Source organism: Pleurodeles waltl, chromosome 5, assembly GCF_031143425.1.
Source record: "Pleurodeles waltl isolate 20211129_DDA chromosome 5, aPleWal1.hap1.20221129, whole genome shotgun sequence".
NCBI lineage: Eukaryota > Metazoa > Chordata > Amphibia > Caudata > Salamandridae > Pleurodeles > Pleurodeles waltl.
In genome coordinates, this window is record NC_090444.1 from 1,195,658,700 (window position 1) to 1,195,678,921 (window position 20,222).

At 43.1% G+C, this 20,222-nt stretch overlaps 1 protein-coding gene across 1 annotated transcript in view; it reads right to left on the reverse strand.

Annotated features, from left to right (window-relative positions):
* Positions 1-20,222, reverse strand: part of SEC63 (SEC63 homolog, protein translocation regulator) — a 620,356-nt gene that overhangs the window by 531,843 nt on the left and 68,291 nt on the right. The window contains exon 2 of the mRNA XM_069235447.1: positions 6,205-6,304. Within this exon, the coding sequence (XP_069091548.1) occupies positions 6,205-6,304 (100 nt within the window). The remainder of the gene's footprint in view (positions 1-6,204; positions 6,305-20,222) is intronic.

Consider the following 20,222-nt stretch of genomic DNA (forward strand, 5'->3'; position numbering starts at 1 on the left):
AATCTACTCCTTTCACTACGTGCAAGGAAGAGTGTTTTCTTCATTCATCCTCTGCTTGCAATTCACTCTATTAATCGCGAGCTTGCTAGCTTTAACCAGAGTAAGACCTCAACGTGCACAAGAAACTAGTAGTTCAGCTTCCTACTGCTAGCATGTAAGTATAAAGAACATAATGAGGCTATATGCAAGAGTGACAAGGTCAAAAGGCTGAAAAGGAGAACTTACCAGTACTGTCATACTCAAACTGTGAAATACATACAAGAAACATGTCATAAATCTTGGGCCACCCGATGACAAAAACAGTGTCTTCAGAACTTTAATAGTGGTAACTCAATCAAGTGCAATTAAATAGTGCAGACCCAAGTACATAAATCACTGTAAAGAAAGACTGGCTTGTTTCCTTAGACTATATTGAAAGTTTCTACCCTTCTAAGCCCTAAATTAAAATACCCTACAGTATTTCCATGGATTTTAAATTGATTCAGTTTTAACTGCAGCACCTGGCTACTGCCATTATAGTGTCCAATACAGACCACCATATTTGTCTTGACACAAGTACATGCCAACAGCAACAGACTTACCAAGGTGGCAGTCCAATGCATTCACTACGTGCAAATGACCTACAGTACTTGGGGAGAATGCACTTCCCAAATTCCGCTGCTTTTAAGACATGGACTGGTAGAATGGGCCACCACTGAGAGAACTCTGGACATGAATCAGAGACCTATAGTCATATGCCTGACTACATACTAAGATTGACAACATTCAGCAGCTCACACCATGCTGCAGAATGCTCACCTTCAGTGGTGGCCTTCTAAGAGTGACAGCGATCATGCAGGAATAAAGCATTTTGTGGCTAAGTGCATGCAGGGTGACAGCAGCATTTTGTGGTTGGCTGCAGAGGATGTGAAAACAGGACGTGAGTGCGAGATAGCAATAAAAAGCGCAGGTTTACAATGTATTGAAAAGACTTGGGGTAAATATTTTTACAAGGAAGAGTTTAAACCAGCTTCCATCAGTAAGATACTCCACTAACATTTAATTAAAATGCAGCAAATTATTGTTCTACCGATTGCTGCATGAATATTATCTTTTTTTGGCTACTGCGGTGAAATAATAAATCTTTTTGTCTTGGAACTGGAACCTATTTTAAATCTTCTAAAGTAAAAAATCTATTGGCAGTTTTGTGATGTTAAAGCAGTTGAGAAGTTTCTCTACTGTTTAAGAGAAAATTATTTTCACAGCACTCCGTTTTAGTTTTACTTATTATTGTATCTTCTATCTGTTATCTTTAATCTAAGGGTTTTCACTTTTAAGCGTGCAGCTATTCTGTGCCCCACTGATAGCTGGGTACCCTGTAAATGTCCTGTTTGTATCATTCCCACCTAGGTTTGGAGTCATCCGATATTCATAACAGTGTGGATGAGTTCAAATGAACTACACAGTTTGTCCAAATGTTGGTTGTGTTTTTCTTTCTTTTGATGTATAATCTCTTTGAATAACATTTGAGTTGTTTTATATCTTTTTATCTTGCAAACCTGAACTCAAGTCATTCATATTTATCATGAATTGTGTACACCACGTGTCCCAAATTCCCAAAGCATTTAGGGCTATGTAACTACATCCTTCGTCACTTAGAGTTGCATTCAGTGAAACCTAAAATATATTCCAAAGAGATAAACTTTCTATATCAATTCAAGAACATTATCAAACCTTTTCATCAATTACAAATTCTTCATTCAACTGTTTACACATTACTCTAACTTCGTCAAACCTGGTAACCGAGGTCAAGTACATGTTTGCTTAGCAACTACACACGCTGGTCCTCATGTCATAATCACTACTCGAGTTTCAAGCTATCAGAGTTAATCCAAACCATGAGAATAATGCCTTAGGCTCCCTATTCACTGTTTGCTTAGGAGAACGGTCATAAACACAACTGTCTACACTATGTGACCTCCTGTATTGTTCTTCATATGTTAGTTGAGGTAGCTATCATAACACGCCACTAACATAGGTCTGAATGCAAAGACTATGAAACCTCCTGTTCCCCTTTCATTTGCTGGTGGAGGTAAATGTTATAACTCAACCATAATTTGTCCCACGAGAGTGGTATGTGGAACTCCATATACTCGATTTATATGGTGGTTACAAACAATCTCACTTCCATGTGTACCTTGCTACATGTCTTTTAGAACTATATATTCACCAAAAAGTGAAGCATCGCTTTCCTACCAAATGAATGGAGGGCTCCCATGTCGCCTGTGTTCCGCTGTACACCTGTGTGGCGTTCTCCTCCAATTGATCATGTTTAGAGTAATAATCCTATTTCTATGTGGGTACCCGTATTAGTGTATAATTTAGAGGGTATTTTTTAAAAATTCTCCTTTCTAACACACTGGGTTATGTTTGGAATGCAAAAATGCAGCAAAATCCAACTGGTAATAAACAAATGTTGTACTGTTTTATGCTCCCAAATGTCTGCAGATAAAAATGGTACCTTACTTGTGTGGGTATGCCTAGTGCCCACAACAGGAAACAGGCCAAAAATGCAAAATAGATCAGGAAACCTAGAAACGTGATCATTTTTCTACTGGAGGAATCAAGGGTGGGGTGACTTGTGTGGCTCTCACAACGTTTTTTTTTCCCCTCCAGCGTACCTTGCAAACCTCAAACTTTGACTAAAAAACACATTTCCCTGTCATTTCTGTGATGGAAAGTTCTGGAATCTGCAGGGAGCCACCAACTTCCTTTCACCCAGCACTCCCCCTAAGTCTCTTGATAAATATGGTACCTCACTTGTGTGGGTAGGACTAGTGCCTGCAACACAAAAAAGGCCCAAAATCGGCAGAAGTGGGGAAACGCTGGGAAGAAGGATTTTTGTAGATTCCGATGTTTATCACAGAAATGTAATGTAAGGAAAATGTGTGATTTCAGGCATAGCTTGAGGTTCGCAGGGCATTGCAGGTAAGAAAACCTCATGGGAGCCATGCAAGGCAAACCACCCAGGAAACCCTTGTTTGTCTAATTTTCAAAACTGTTTGTAGTTTGGAGGTTCCCTGGGTAGTGGCCGAGCACGGCCCAAAATCCTCCCACTACCCCTATCACTTATCCCTACACACAGTGCTTAAGAACGCTGTGTCAAGGTCTCTTGGCCCACCCACACAAGTGAGGCACCACTGTTTTTGGAAGACTTGGGGGGATGCTAGGTGGTAGGAAATGTGTGGCTCTCCGCAGAATGCTCAAGTTTTCCTCATAGATATGTGAGGGAAGTGTGTGTATTTTGACAAAGTTTGTGGTTGCAGGGCATTGTGGGGAAGAAAATGTTGATGGATCCATGCACCACTCTGGTTGTCAGAACTGTCTGGGTCTGGTAGGTTTCTTCAGGTGGCAGCCTACCCAAGCCCAACAAGTGCAGCCATTCACCACTGAAAATGGGACGACACTGTGCATTAGCTGCACCCTCCTGGCCCATGTGTAAAAGCAATACCCAAATGAATAAAATATTTTCTCTGTCTCCATTGGGATTGGATTTCTCAGTCTACAAGGGAGCAGAAAGACTGTTGAGGCTTTAGGGGTGAGGGTGTGGCAGATGATAGGATGGCCAGACTCACTCAATTTTTAAACAAGCATTTTCAATGCAACTGGTCTCGTATTTGCTCGAGTTAGAGCTATTAGCTTTGTAAACTCCTAACCAGACTTTTCTTGCCACACAAATGGGAAAAAAAACACAGCGCGATCACGCTATGTAAACCCCAGCGCGATCACGCTGTGTTTTTTTTCCTTTTCATTGGTGTGGCAAGGAAAGTCCAGTTAGGAGTTTACAATGCTAATAGCTCTAACTCGAGCAAATGCGAGACCCGTTGCATTAAATATGCTTGTTTGTTTTTCCCTATGTTGTCCTCTTGAAATATCTGATGTGGAGAGAAATAAGTGTCGGGCCTAAAAAAAAAAGCGCTGGTATTCCCAATGGGTAACCACCCGCTCAAAGTAAGCACAGGAGTTAACACTGCAAGTAGAATACAGCCACTCAAAATGAGAGCGCATTTTCTTCCAGTTCCATCAGCTCTTGCATAAACACATGGATCGTGTTTTACCGATTAGCGCACACAGGGATGTCTACTGAACGGAGAGCTACAATCAGCTCTGATGGTGATGAAACAATAAGCCTTACAGCTTAACTTGCATAAACACATGGATAGTGTTTTACTGATCAGCGCACACGGGGATGACAACAATAAGCTGTACAGCTCAACTTGCAAAAACACATGGGTCGTGTTTTACCGTGACCTTTTAAAAATATGCACGAGAAACTGAATCATGTTTACACAACATAAAAAAACAGTGAGGGGAGAGCAAGCTGGTCCAGGAAAAGCCCCCCTCTGTTTTATTATGTTTGCAAGGGAGCTGGTGGGGAGGAGGGACTGAACAAGCACCCACAGTGTTGAAGTGAAACAGGCAAATGCTAAAAAAAAGTCCCTTACAGAAGAGATAAACAGAACATAGCGTAATAACACAGTACTTTGTGCTGCTCCCAAAGTGAAAAAAGGCAGGAAGAGGCAGAACGGACCGCAAGCAAGGATTTTGTCAGGACACTGCAACTAACAAATAACAACGCTGGAACTCACTGAACAATATACTTAAAAGTATACAGCAGGCCGAACGCTAACACTCGACCTAAAAATATATTCCTGCCATACAGTGGGCTTTCTGGCCCCCAGGGGCAAACTATCTGTCTCCCGGGTGGAAGGAGAGACTATTTTGTTCCTTTTTTGGAGTTGAGAATGTGGTCAATGCCAGAGTGCAATTGCCGTTCAATTTTCTTTTGCCATCAAAACAAATTCTCTGTTGTCAAGCAGACTTTCTACCTCCCCTCCCCTCCCCTCAGTGGGCATATTTGGGTTAATATCCCCAACTAGAACAAACATTCTACCTGCTCCCAGGGGGGTAGAATGACACTTGCCCTTCTAGGGAGGGGGTATGGCTCAATGCCAGGGTAGGTTCCACCCTCTTTTTGTTTGTTTTGGATCCTTTTGGGAAAAATAATGAAAATAATGGCTGCCCTTTAGTTCACTTTTGGTGTTGGTGTTTGGTGTTGAATACCCCTTTCCAACCCTTGGGGGTGGGATGGGCAGAAATGATATGGGAACGGGAGGTGGGAGAGAGTATGGGCTCATGACCAGGGACACCTTCTCCCCCCCACCCTGTGCCCCCCCCAAAAACAATACTGCATAAATGTAGTTCTAGGGGGGCTTTCTGGGCCCCTGGAGTGACCGAGTTGGGTAATGCCCCAAGAGAATGAGGGAGAAAAAGATTGGCTTCCTGATGATCCCCATGGCAGGTAGCCCCACCCTTACATTAAAACAAAACAAAAAAATCCCTGGTGGCTAGTGAGCTCCCCCCCCCCAACCCAACCACCCCCATCGGCCCTCCCGTTGGAGGGAGGGAAGAATGTCACCGCAGTTTATTATTTTTTTTTTAAGAGGGGGCATGGCCATGCCCATAGTGGGCAAGCCCAACACCTATGTTTATTTTACAAATCAACCCTAGTGTCTAGTGGTCTTTCTAGCCCTCACCCAGGGAGATTGGGGTTAATTACTGTCTTTTTCATGGTGAGGTGGTGCATGGGGCAATCATCCCCACCTGCCCTCGGGTGGGGTTGGGAGCGGAAAACCTGACAGTAGGTTTTTTTGGGTGGTGGCATGGCTATTGTCTAGTGAGTGGATCCTGTGGCGATCCCCAAGCAGTGATCCACTGGGAAGAAGCAGCACTGTAAAGGGGAGGCTCTCCTCTTTCCAACAAGACCCCTCCCACCCCAATCAGTGCTCAGGGGGGCGTGAGACTGGGGAGGGGGGGTGAGCTATGCCAGTGATTGAAGTAGTTGCTTGAAGTAGTTGTGAGCGAAATTAATAGTACCAGGAAAAAATACCTATTGCTTAGCCAGTATGAGAAAATATTAAAAGAAAGCATGCAACAGAACAACATGTACATTTCCTTAAATCTAAGATAGATTTAGTTTAAAGGAATATCAGTTTAGAAAATAAGTTCAGTCAACGTACAAAGTAAATATATAAAAGTAATGTAGATGAACAGCAATAAATAAAAGTGAATAAGAGGTACAGGTGCAGTAAAGGAAGTCAGCATTGAATTAAAGCTGACATATTCAGCATGTGATACTTAGAAGGCACAAAAGACTGAACTTACTTTAATGTAGGGATGACGTTGGGCTGTGGCTTCAACAATCGTAATCTGTACCAGACGCATCTCCCATACACTTTTCTGATATTTTTTAACCTAATTTGCTCTGGGGGAAAAACACATTTGGTTAAAAGAGCAGTGTGGCAGAAATGAACATTTCTGAAAAGTAAAACAGAGAGGTTCGTAAGATAACTTATAATATTCATCCCCAAGTTAACTGTACCATCTTCTGGATTACTGGGTATTTATTCCACTTCCATTCCAAAATAAATGTAAATTTACCTATAACCAGACAACTGTAGACCTACCCTTTGTAGAAGGTGCCCCCACTTTCAATCATATTATGCCATTAGACATGACAATCAAGCTTCTGTCAGATATTGCATATAAAACAACCAATGCTCTTTTTCTATTATTTGTTGGTTGATGATTTTTCTAATGCTTGTTGGCTGCCACTACTGGCTTTTAATAACTGGTGAATAAGCTCCGTCTATTGGGCTACTGTGTCTCAAAATCCATTCTGCAAGGGTCTGTAGGACACTAATCGCTTGTCAATTGAAGTCAGGGTGGTTGATTTCAATCAGGATATTGGCCCAACAAACGTGAGTGAACTGTGTGAGACAAAGTTCCAGGTATGGACTTGGATAATAATTATGCTTAATTTCAGTTACACTTTTTCTAAGTACTAGCCACTTTTCCTATTTTTGTGGTTTCTATCAAATTGCAGTTTGTGATGGAAACAGATGTGAAACCCATGGGTAAATCCAGAAAGCTATGCCTTTCTGAAAATCAGACAAATTTGAAATTCAGCAAGGGATCGTTTGTATAGATGAACAAGTTACTTACCTTCGCTAACGAATTATCTGATAGAGACTATTTAGCTGCAGATTCCTTACCTTAGAATTCACTGGTGTCAGCTTCGAATCCGGAATTCTTCTGCTTAGCAGTACCCTGCGCATGTCGGGTGGCGTCGTTCGGATCCGTGTGCTTTATCTGGCTACACGTGGCGCCGTCAGCGTCGTTGGAGCCATCTGTGACATCACGGCCTTCTATATAGGCACCACCCCAGCACATGTATGTCAGTTCTTTTCCACAACTTCCCACTCCAGAAGGGCAGAGTCATGGAAGAACCAACTTTTTTCTGATTGTCTGAGCAAAATGACATGCCCTGGGGAAAGTGGAAAAATCTGAAAAACAAACAAAAAAAAAACATAGTATATATATTCGCAGAGGGGGAGGCCTGGGTGAGTGTAAGGAATCTGCAGCTAGATAGAGTCTCTACCAGATAATTTGGTACCGAAGGTAAGTAACTTGTTCGTCTGATAGAGACTTCTAGCTGCAGATTCCTTACCTTAGAATAGATACCCAAGCTATAACCTCCTGGTGGTGGGCTGCGAAGATATATTTTACACAAGGAAGTCCTGTAGGACCAAGTGAGCAAAATGCCCCTCTCTTCTCACCGGGCTATCCAGGCAGTAGTGTCTTGCAAACGTGTGCAAGGAAACCCACGTTGCAGTCTGGCAGTGGTCTAGAACTGGCACGCCTCTAGCTAACGCCGTGGTAGCAGCTTTCCCCCTTGTAGAATGAGCTCTCAAGCCCTCAGGAGGCTGCTTCTTAGCCAATGCGTAGCAGATGTTAATACAGAGAACGACCCTGCACAAAATGGTTTGTTTCTGGACTGCCCTACCCTTCTTTGCTCCAACGTAACCCACAAAGAGTTGGTTGTCTACCAAAAGCTCTTTTGTGCGGTCAAGGTAGAACAACAACGCTATTTTTGGGTCCAGGCGGTGGAGACAATCCTCTTCATTAGAGGGATGCAGTGGAGCAAAGGTGTGCAGGGTAATGTCCTGACCCAGATGGAAAGGGGTCACCACCTTTGGGAAGAAAGAGGCACGAGTTCTGAGGACTACCTTATCAGGATATATTGTGAAATACGGTGGTTTTGATGATAAAGCCTGCATCTCACTTACTCTCCTGGCATATGTGATATCCACTAAGAAGGCTGTTTTGATAGCGAGTAGCCAGAGAGGACAATTAAGTAAAGGCTCAAAAGGAGCACACAAGAAAAGTAAGCACTAGATTAAGGTCCCACTTGGGCATAACAAAAGGCGTATGTGGAAACATATTTACAAGCCCTTTTAAGAATTTCTGTACAAAAGGAGACTTAAAGACTGTTCATCAGGCAAGCAAAGAAAAGCAGATAAGGCAGAAAGACAGCCCTTAAGAGTCCCTAAGGAGGAACCCTGTTGGGCGAGTGTCAGAATGATAAGGAGAATATTAGAAAGAGAAGTAGAAAGGAGGATCAATAGACCTCTGTGTACAATATAATACAAAACATTTCCAACGGCAGGCATAAACCGTCTTAGTAGAGGGACGCCTGGCTGCCAGAATGACATTACAGACTTCGGGAGGGAGATCATAAGCCATCAACTGCCGCAACTCAATCTCCACGCATGAAGCCGCAGAGTTGACAGGTTCAGGTGGAGAACCTTCCCCTGCTGCTGTGACAGAAGATCCTCCCGAAGAGGCAACCTGATTGGAGGATTGATGCTCACTTTGAGAAGCTCTTGATACCAGACTCTTCGTGGCCAATCTGGAGACACTAGGATTACTTGGGCCTGGTCGTTCTTGATTTTCTTGAGAACTGTGTGCAGAAGTGGTATGGGCGGTAAGGCGTACAGGAGGCCTGAACTCCACTCATGACAAAAAGCGTCACCTAGCGATAGCCGCCTTGGAAACTCCAACGCGCAATACTGCCGACATTGTGCATTCTCTTCGGAGGCGAACAGATCTAACCAAGGCTTTCCCCACTGCTGAAAGAGTCCTTGCGCCACCTCCGAATGGAGACACCATTCGTGATCCACTAAGCACCTCTGGCTGAGTTCGTCCGCTCTGGTGTTCAAAGAACCTGCTAGATGTTGAACCACCAGGGTTATACCCTGGTGTTCCAGCCACACCCAGAGACGTAGAGCCTCTTGACTAAGGGTCCACGACCCCACACCACCCTGCTTGTTGCAGTACCACACTGCAGTAGTTTTTTCCAGAACACTTCCCTTTCACAACAGGAAGAAATACCTTTAATGCTAGCTGGATCGCCCGGAGCTCTAAAAAGTTGATATGGAGCCCAGATTCCGCCAGAGACCAGAAGCCCCTGATCTCCACCTCTCTCCGATGTCCACCCCATCCCAGAAGTGCATTTTACACAATGTGTTTTTGCACACTGTCTTACATTTTACAGCCACAAATTGAAAGAAATTCAATTAAGAATAACAAATGTCCTACTTTTCTGGGTGAAAGGAAGTTTGCAGGGAATTCTGGGTAAGAAAACCTACTGGGACTCGTGCAAGTCACACCATCCGAGATTCAAATACCCAGGGATGGTAGGGCTTCTGGTTACCAGTTGATTCAGATTTCGAATAATGAAGCCACTTACCATTGCGATAAAGAAATTAAGATTTACCCCCACTCTGCTGGTCCATATGTCAAAACAATGCTCTAAAGAATCAAAAATTCGCTCTTGCTTTCCTTGGAAGTGCCCTAGGCCCCCAGAACGACTGTTGGGGTTCTATTGCATTCTAGTGCCAGGATGAGCCGGCCACACCATGCCCATTTGTTAAAAAAACAAAAAATCTGAAAATCTGTCCCTGGCATCCAATTAGCTTGCTACCACCCCATCCTCAGGGACAGATTTGGTGGTAAATCCACCAATCCACTTCCTCCTTCTGTCCCTTCGGGGGAAGAGGGAAGTCCATAGACGCTGTTATTGTTGAGGCTTTGGGGGTGCCAAGGAAGTCCTGATGTCATGAAAGGCCAACCTCAATATCATTGAAAGGAAAAAAACTATCCCTCCAATCCAGGGAGCTTTGTGAAGGGGGATGCACAAAGACTGCCGAAGCCTTCAGGAGTGAAGATACGGCACTAGGTTTGGGAGGACTGACCCCCGCCAGCCCCCCCAATCCCATTTCATTTTCTTTAATAAAAAAAAAAAAGTGTATCCCTAGCATCTAGTGGACTTTCTGTACTTTTTGCCCCCTTAAAGTCAGGAGGGCAGACTGGGGGGTAAATACCCCAAACTGTCCACAAGGAGAGCAGAAAGACTGCTGGGGCTTCACGTGTAGAGAAATACAGCCCGATGCTAGAATAGGATGCCCCCCCCGATTGAATTGGAAATTAAAATAAATCTATCCCTGGCATCCAGTGCCAGGGGGCAGATAGAGGGTAACTCTCCCCTAAATGGCTTCTGGGGTTATAGAAAGACTATTAGGGCCTTTAGGGGCGGGGGAGTGCATAGATGCCAGAACGATGGAACCCCCACCAGATTTCTTTTTTCATAACAAAAAGTATCTCTCTCGTGTCTAGTAGGCACTGAGAAAGACAGGTTGGGGGTAAGCCACGGAGGGGAAGAAAAAGTTAGAGGTGGGTAGAGGCTCGAAAGGTAGGGTAGACCACTCTCATCCCTTTAAAAAAAAAAAAAAAAAAAAAGAAACTGACCCCAGGCTCTAGAGTGATTTCTGCCTGGGGGAGACAAAATACAGCAGTAGCAATCCATGGATCGATGGTGCCAAGTGGGTCAATCCCTGCTTGGGTAGTTGCTCTCCTCTGACGATGCCCAAGCAGGGATCCAACATGGAGAAGTACAGTTGAAAGGGTATCTCTTCTGTTTTGATGGGGTGGAAGGGGCTAAGTTAGCACTGATGTTTGGCTGCATGAGTGCAGAAACAGCAGGCTCCAAGCCACCGGGGTACACAAAGACTGTCTCAAATTTGAATTAAGTTCAAAATAACACATCTCCAGCCACAAACTCTTTCCAGCATTCAAACTAATCACATAAGCCTGTTAATCCACCATCCTCTGAGGCACTCATAATTACAAATGGCGACCCCATCAGCATCTCTGATTTGGCCAACATCAGCCTGTGACCTGAGAAAACCTCTAAAACCTTGAAGTCGACCATACACATCAAGAGAAAACGGGACTATGAAGGACAACTAAATGAAGAACTATCTGGTTTCTAATACTGCTCAAATCTAACAAGAGGCCCTTTATGTTTTTGAGGTCCACACCCCTAAGGTTGTCCATAAAAAGTGGGATTTTTCAAGTACCTCTGAACCATTACATCTCCCACTGGTTGGTTTTTCAAACTCACCAAATGGTGTTCACCAGTATCCACTGAACCTTTACTACTCTTCATTATAACCAGGAACTAGTTGATCAACCACAATTTTTAAATGAAATATGAGCCACATTTTTAACTTGTGTATATTTTCTCACCACACTTTCAGTGGTGACTGTTTTGCACATGGTTATGTTTGGCACAAGACTGTCAAAAATGATGTTCTATATTTTAAATTAGTTTTGACAAAGTTGGCGTTCTTTATTGTTGCACCTTATACTAAAGACTGAAAGTGCTCTCACGCTGGTTAGCTTAAGAGATATATGAACTATCAACACATGATAAAATTCATTGGCGATATTGTCCATGATGCTAAGGATGGATCGTGTTTTATAAATGTGGAACTTTATTTAATAGCAGGAAAGGCAATTTTATTTTGTATAGAGTACTAGTGGTCCAGGCTTTCTTCCTGGTTTATAGGGACTCAAGCCTATTTCTTTGTAGGAAATAAGCACCAATGGCTTTCAGTTTGATTGGTGCTTGGGACCCAAGAGCACTGGTCACTTTCAGTTTTACAATGTGTCACGTCAGCTTGTTTTTGCACTCTGCATGTCACACAATTTGTTAACAAAACTTGCAAGGTATGGGAAGCTCTTCCCTGGAGTCCTAGGATTATTTTAAACAAGCACTGGCAAAGCCGGTAAGTGGAACCTACTGGCTTTACCAATGTTTTTAGCCATGCTGTACAGTATTTCTGATGCTGTGCAGCACTGCTAAAAAAACAATACTTTATTCAGCTGTATTCCAGCCATAAAAGTCACAAACATACAACCATTTGAAAGAGAGAAAAAAAGACCAAATATAAAATTACAATGTTAAAATTGGTGCAAAACTCAACTTCTAAAAATATCAAGACACTATGCATCCAAATGCCAGAATTGACACATTATAATAGGTGCTATGAAGAGAAAAAGTGTAGACAGACCTTAATATCTATATCTTACTTTCATGGCACTCAGTAAAAAGTGAAAACAGTATGGATAACTCTTTGGTTACACAGCTGCAGCAGAAATGTAAATGCAACCGCGTGAGACTCAGTTGCTAGTGTGCGCAAAACATGACATAAAAACGCCACCTCCGAGGCACATAAAAAGTGCATTCTTTGTTCTGCAGGCAACTGACAGTGGCAACGAGGGAGAGCAGAAAACCAGGTACCTTTAGTAGGAAAAGCCACTAAGAAATGCATTGTCCTTTATCGGAACCGTGTCAACAAGAAGGTATGTTTCTCATCAATAATGAGTTGCAAATGAAGTGTTGGGTGCAATAAAGAGTTATGGGGACGATTACCAGGTGAGCCCTCTATCCCAACAAGGCAAACGCTGGTGCTACACCTCTTAAAATGGTCTTCCATCTTCTCTGGGAGATATACAGGCTAAACTATCTGGGCTATCATAAAAAAACTGAGACCCCAGCCTTCCACAGGTTGTCTTAATGTATTTTAACCAGGGAATATCTTGGCACTTATCTAGGACCATACAAACCCTTACTATAGTGTGCCTCAGGGTTCATCCTGTTCCTATGCCACAGCATCAAAGGCTGCAGAGCAATGTAATCTCCCAACATAGTGAGCCCAACTTCTTCATGGCAAAAGGCAGCAGGAGTGGACTGCGGGACAATAACAACCTTCTCAAAAACGTATTTTCAGTAACCTGGAGGTTTCTGCTATCCGCATAGCCCCAAATTCCCACCCCATAGGGAGCCACCAGTACGCATTTACTCTTAAAAATGTAAATGATTTCTCTTATTGGCTTGTGACCCAACCACTTAGAAAATCTAAAAACTGCGTCTATCGTACGTTTGAATTGCATTGCTCTCACATTAAAAAGAAACTTCCAATTAAAATCTGAATCAAAAGGGATCCCCAGATAGGTAAAATGGGGTGTATTCCTAAATTCCTTGTTGTCAAGTACAAACGTCTTAGTTTTTGTGGGTTTAGGGCCACATTTCATCACTTAAGATTTACACCAGTTAAGCATGAGGCCTAAAGAGTCCATAAAATCATTAAAAGCATCTAAGAGATGTTGGAGAGCGTTAGCTGTTATAGCAATAAGAACAGCATCATCCACATAAAGCAGAACGGGGATTTCTCTTGAACCCATTTTTGGAGTATGCGTTCTCTGCCTAATCAGGTGATCCCCAGAGAGTTAATCGAAATTAAAAATACAAAAGGGGCCAAAACACAGCCCTGCCTAACCAACCTTACTGAGGATAATTCATCAGTAAGATTCCCGCCCACACTTTAACAACTCTTGCGGTTGTCTGGTCATGAAGCCTACTAAGAAGAGAGACAACTACATTATAAATTCCCAAATTTAACATAATAGGCCATAACTTGGCATGGTGAACCACGCTGAAGGCACTTGTGAGGTCCATAAACGCTAGGTGGACGGAGCCTTTCTTGGCCTTAGTATACTTTTGGATAATCAAAGACAGGTTAAGAGACTGTTCCACTGTCCCCTGATCAAAGCGGAAACCAAACTGTAAATCAGAAAGCCTCTGTGTTTACTCAGCCCAAGTTTCCAGTTAGGACAGCACAACTCTACCCAACAGCTTTATTGTGCTATCCAAAAGAGAAATAGGACAATAGCACTGGGGGAGCTTTTAGCAATTTTTTTTTTAAATATAGGCACAATAATTGTCTCCAGTCAGGATTTAATATAGGGGCCTGATAGTGTATTTCTAAACACTCTTACTGATACGGGAACCCAAAAATCGGGAAAGGATTTGAAAACGTCCTCAGGTACTCTATCGGGCCCGGGGACCTTACCCGAGAGGCTATTCTCAATTGCTGAGTGACATCTGAGGCTGTAATTGTATAACATAATGCCTGACTACTGGCCGGGTCACAAGGGATCACATTAACAGAGGTCAAAGGGGGAAGTTGCTCCTTTTGGCCAAAAACGTTAGAGAAGTATGCCACCCAATCTTTACTACTAATAACGCAATCCATCTTCGGGAGGGCTACTGCTATGGGATTATGAGTTCACAGCCTTCCAAAAGCTTTGAGTGTCTTTCTGCTCACTCGTTAGTCTTAACTCCTCCCATGCCTTCACTCTTAGCACTTCCTTCTGCTTGCGAATGGCCTCTTTATAATAATTCCTTGCTTGAGCTATTTCAGCCTGTACCCGCGAGCGCTTTTTGAAGGCGAGTATCAGGAGCTTATGAGATCTAGGACAGAACCTATTGAACCATGTAGGATAGTCCCTTCCCTTCCAAGCCTCCTTAGTCAATTTACCAGCCATATAACTAGTTAACCTTGTAAAAGCCTCAATAAACTCAGAGGGGCTCGAAGCTTCACAGAGAATAGTATCAATATCTAATTGGTTGTGCTGCAAGAGATCTCTATGGAAAGCTTCCTTATCAACCCTTTCCCACTTGATTGATGCTAAGGCCTTTGATAACACTATAATCCAACTATGGATAAACAATATTTGGAGACACCCTTATTACCAAGAGCTTGAGTTCCAAAGTAAGTGGATTATAGTCACTCAAGCATGAGTGCTTGACTTCACAAGAGCCAATAAACGACATTAAGGACCTGGAGACTAAAATATGATCAAGAGAGGAACTCGATCTTCGTTGCATAAAAGTGGGAATTTTTACAGAACTTGGGCAAAAAAGATCCAAAAGTAACATCAAATTATTTGAACACATTAACCTATTCAACGAATTGCCATAAATTGTATCTTTGAAATGAATGAGAGCGCAGTTAAATTCATCACTAATGCCACAGATTTGGGTATCTCCCAGGGCACACAAATTACTATTGAAATCTCCCACCCAAACCATCAGCACTTCCTTCAAAGGCCATTCGGGATTTTTTATAGTGACCCTTCTAACCTATCCACAACGATTGTCTAAGCATGATCAAAAATATTATGATAAAAATTCACCAATAGTAAATCAAAAGGACTCTACAATGTTAAAAACAGCACCTGATAATGGGGGGGGAACGGCCATACCAGAGACATTACATTCTGCCACAGAGACAGATACAAAGTCACCAAACCCCCTTATCCCTTCCTGAAGGAGCAGGTATGGCAGGTACATGAAAAAATAAAGCCATTAACACAGGGGGCATCCACCATCGAAGTCTCTTGGCAGCAAATAATATAATATTGATCTATAAAACCTAACCAATCTGGGGATTTCAGCTTGAAGCTTAGACCTGCCACATTCCATGACACAATGCCCAGAGAGCCTTCAGACTCCAACGAGTCACTAAGAGGAAGCAGCGCAGAAGAACAACACCCACTCTCCCTAGTCACAAGGCTCCCATGGGACAGCCAGTCATTTTGGTCCAGAGAAGAAAGAACATCAAATGTGTTAAAAAGAGGTACAGAACAGGTGTGTGGCAAATTCGGAGGATAAACATTATGACTTGAGGCTTCCACCTGACGTGTATTTTCCAGCATGGTTAAAAGGATTCTGGGACTGAAGCGGATAAAAAAAAAAAAAAAGCCCAGGGGGTACGTTTTAATACCTTCCTTCCTGTGAGATTGAAGACCAAGTGAACACAAAAGAGCCTGAACAACACTAGGATTTCTAAAATTGATTATCACAGAGTCACCCTCAATTCTTTTCAGTGTCTGACTAATCCAAGTCACCCTCCTTATGGAGGCAATTTCTCTGGATAAATCACAGGGCCAGTGCGCATGTAAACCCAGCCAGTGCAGTACTTTGTTCCTCATTGTGTCATGTTGTTCTAGTGTCTTTTGATCTACTTTAGGGACGTTAGCCAGTACAATTATGTACTGTGTACATTCAGGTGGAATAGGTGGATTGGGGGGGGGGGGGAGCAGTCAAGTCACTAAACCTCTCAGTGGCGAGCCCCTGCTCCATTCCAGAATTATTTTCTTCAGAACCCAAAAACCTCTTTGATGACAAGGGGCTTCTCATCCAGCTGTTTAATGAAAACCCTGAAGCAGAAGACAACGGGGCCCTAGTCAAAAGGATGCTTTGCCAAGAGTTAGTAAAATGGACAGGTTGTACAGTAGTATCCCACTGGGCATAGTTGTTGGGCACATTCTGATGGGGGACAGGGAAGTGTAGTTTAAATAGGTCCTTCCGCTTGGTCCATAGTACGTCGGCACAGGGAAGGTGCAGCAGTATACTTCTCACATACACTTTTCCTTGTATACAAAGGACAGGATTTTTAAGAGCCTTCTCAATAGCGTCCAGACGATCCAAAAATCTGGCTTAACCTAGAATCTAGGGGATTTAAAACAGCATCAACAAGAGTATTCAAAGCATAGCCCTGGAGTTGCAGACCTTGTCTCAACGAGGTACTCTTACTCCCATCCCTCGGCAGACACAGCCTGGCCCGTTTTTATTTAGCTGTATCCTCCTTCCCCCCAATGGTTCAACCCAGGGAGTAAGCACCACCACTTCCGGCTCAAGAGGGTGAAAGGGCGAACGGCAGGCATTGTGCTCCACATTAACCATATTCAAACCTGTTATCTGTGAAACATTTAGTTCAATACGTGGTCACTATCAGGGCCATTTGTTGACCCCGGTGGAATTTTGGGATGTGAAGCCTCTGTAGAGGATAGTGAAGATAAAGAGAGGTGATGTTCAACCATGGCAATCGCCTTATCAATAATGCCCTATGAGCGAGTTAAAAAAGCCTCCATGGTTGTGGAGGCAGGACTGGGGCGGAAGCTGAGGGACTTTCTTGTGTCTTACGTTTACCCATCTCAGAGATTTAAAAACAGACAACAGAACTCACCATTCAAGTGCCCGGAGCCCAAATCCTTGCAACTTACTTTCACCCAGAGTGGGCCAGGCCTGGCCTCGTTCGGGGGCAGACTGGCCCGGTCTTCGCAGTTCGGCGCCTACAGGCGCGCAAACCAATCATGCATTCTTCACAGGTGTTGACGGGGGTTGGAGTCCCTCTCCACCCCTGCTGAAAAGTGAGTCCCATCATTTTGTAGGTGTGCGCACCACACAAGTGCACCTACAAAATGACACAAGCACTGTTTTTTTAATTAACAAATTCGGATCGATAAAAATAAAGTAGCACAAAACCATTTTTTTTTTAGGGCAGGGAAGAAACACAGACTTCCACTGTGGGGTGGAAGCAACACGAGTGGAACGGAACCAATGCAGACCAGCAGTGTGGAGGCGAAGCAATGTGCAAGAAAGAAGGAGGGTGCAGGTGGGAGGGAATCAACATGGAGGAAGTAGTGAGGAGAAACAACAAGCAAGAGAGCAATGTAGATTGCGCGGGAGAAAAAGCATGTGCAAGAAAACGGGTGCAGAGGACACAACAGTAAGTGCAATATGGAGGGGGGGGGAGACACGGTGGAGATAGATAGCAACACAAAGTGCAGGTAGAGAGAAGTAGACAGACAAAGCTAGAAAACGCATGCATTTTCTTTGGAGTGCTGAACCAAAAAGAGAAAAATAGTGCTTGAAATGTAGTGGAAGATAGAAGCCAGCCAATCAAAAGACAGCAGCTCCATGGAAGGGACAAGCATAAGACTGACATCCTAGGGCACAAGTAACAAACAGGCAAATTTGAGTGAAAGGAGAGCTAAACAATGGTAAGGCTGGGCAGGCGCCAAGTACCTGTATTTTCTAAGTAAGCCCACACTATATCTTGCAACAGACAGTGCAAGCACCAGAAGACTTTTCTCTTTCTGACTGCAGGATGAAACATTCATTTCCTCCACACTGTAGAGGGACTATCGAGGACATTAAACTCATCGCCAGTATTAGGGTGATTGATGATTCCTAGAGCATAATTTGATGAGGGTCCGAGACCAGTGTGCTCTTTTAAATTGACCCTCGTGCCTCACAACTAAAAATATATTTCCAACTACAGAAGAACCAAATTAGACATCACCCGTTTCACCACAGCATACCAAAGCAGGCTAGAAAAGCCTTAACAACAATATAGTATAGCTCCTATATAGAAATGTAAAGTCCCTGTAGGGTCAGGTCATTGAAAATATCACCACAACTTAAATGTATGCAAAGAAGGGTAGAACAATGGTCCCGAGGCCCATCAAGTTTTCCACAGAGCTTTTCAAGCATTGCTGTGTGGCAGCTGCCAACAGATGTGGGTATGGCCCTCAGTGAACATGAGTAGGAAGACGGAGAAGCCGCCAGAATAATGTGCGTTCTACATGTCAGTTTCAATCTTAAATTTTGAAACATAATTACTTGTCAAAACTTTCACTACAAGGCTCTAATCGATTATCAATGCAGGATTTATGTCTAATAGAGCAAGCAAGCATAACCCGAGGAGGCTCAATACCCTGGAGTTCAGCCGAGCTGTGACAGAGCCGGAGGTAGCCCTGCTCCTAGACGCCGAAGAGGCTCTCACTTTATAGAGAGGATCTTTTTTTTTTTGCCATTCTTGACAAAATTAGGTTTGGACTGGGCTTTTATAGTAGATGAAACTGCTACACACAAAACCAGGTGTACAAGTAAGGGTGAAAGGGCTATTATCAAAGCAGTCCACTCTGACCAGGGGCAGCCAACATGGATGTCTAGTTTTACTTTAATTGTTGGCCCTTACTGACAATATGTTGGCATGTTGGATCAGAAAAGATGCCTTGCTTAGAAGACTAAGTTGGACTGGTGGGAGGAAAGCTAGAATTTTCTTGTATGCAGAGAGTTTTGTACCTTGCAGAGTCCGATAAATCGTTTAGGAGAATTCTGAAAAATTTCTGGGTTTTTCATGAACACTCGTGCTACTGTATCAATCGGGAGAAGTCCATGTACTTCTCCTTTAAAACTGGTCACCAGACATATGCCTGCACTGGTCTGCCCAAGAAGGCTTCAGATATCTACCTGTGTATATCACCAGAGAAGTCCATGAATGGTACAAGGCAGAGACCTATTTCTTAAGTATTTGATGAGATAGTGGAGCTCACCATTTTGGGTACGCAACATAGCATGTACTGCCATGACTAAGCTATACTGATGGGTAAACGATGACAGGCCTGTAAATCCCTGATTTCCGTAGGTACTTTTGGCCTCCCACTTAGCAATGCTCAATGACTGGGCTTTTTCCACACTGGGCATGCGTTATAGACTGACAAGCAATGGGACACAAGGGATACTCTGCTACAATCAAACAGGAAGACACCAACAATGGACTCCCAAAATCACACAACGAACAAACAAAACAAAAAAAACAAAAAAACAAAAACTTGTTCTCTTCTGCTCTCTTCTCTAGCTGTACACTGAAAATAAAAAGGAGATATTTATGGCAACGTTTTTTGCGCTCCTTCGGTAATTATAGAAAAGATATATTTTGCATGTTTCTCCAACTTGTATTAGAATGTTTCTATAATGGCCTTGCAACAAATATTTAACAGATTCAATTTTGCACTAGCGATTCTATTTAAATCTTGTTTGTAAACCCGCTCTCGCTTTCATACTAAAGAGCTACTAACCGAGGATTTAACTGGTTTGTGGGAAAGGTGATGGTGTGACCATGTATTGTAAGGAATAAAATACCCCCCCCCCCTTTCAGTATATGGTAAGGGTATTGCAAGTCGCCTCGGAGGTCGATAACCTTATAAAGAAAGTATGCCTTCATCCTCATTGATCTATATAGTCATGGCACTCCTCTGGCAATATCCTTATAATGTACGGAGGTGGCACATTATCCCAAATATAATTTTCCCAAAAGCACTAGATAATGTGTGGACTGATGAAGGTCTATAGTGCCACATAGCTAAAATCTACAGTGTTCAAGATTGTTTTTCCCCTGCAGTTAACATTACAAAAAGCACTATTTGGGGAATATGAAACTGGTTATCGTCATGTTAATGTGCTATAATACTGCATTACAATGTAAAATGTTTGGATCTTCATGCTAGAGATTGTATTACAG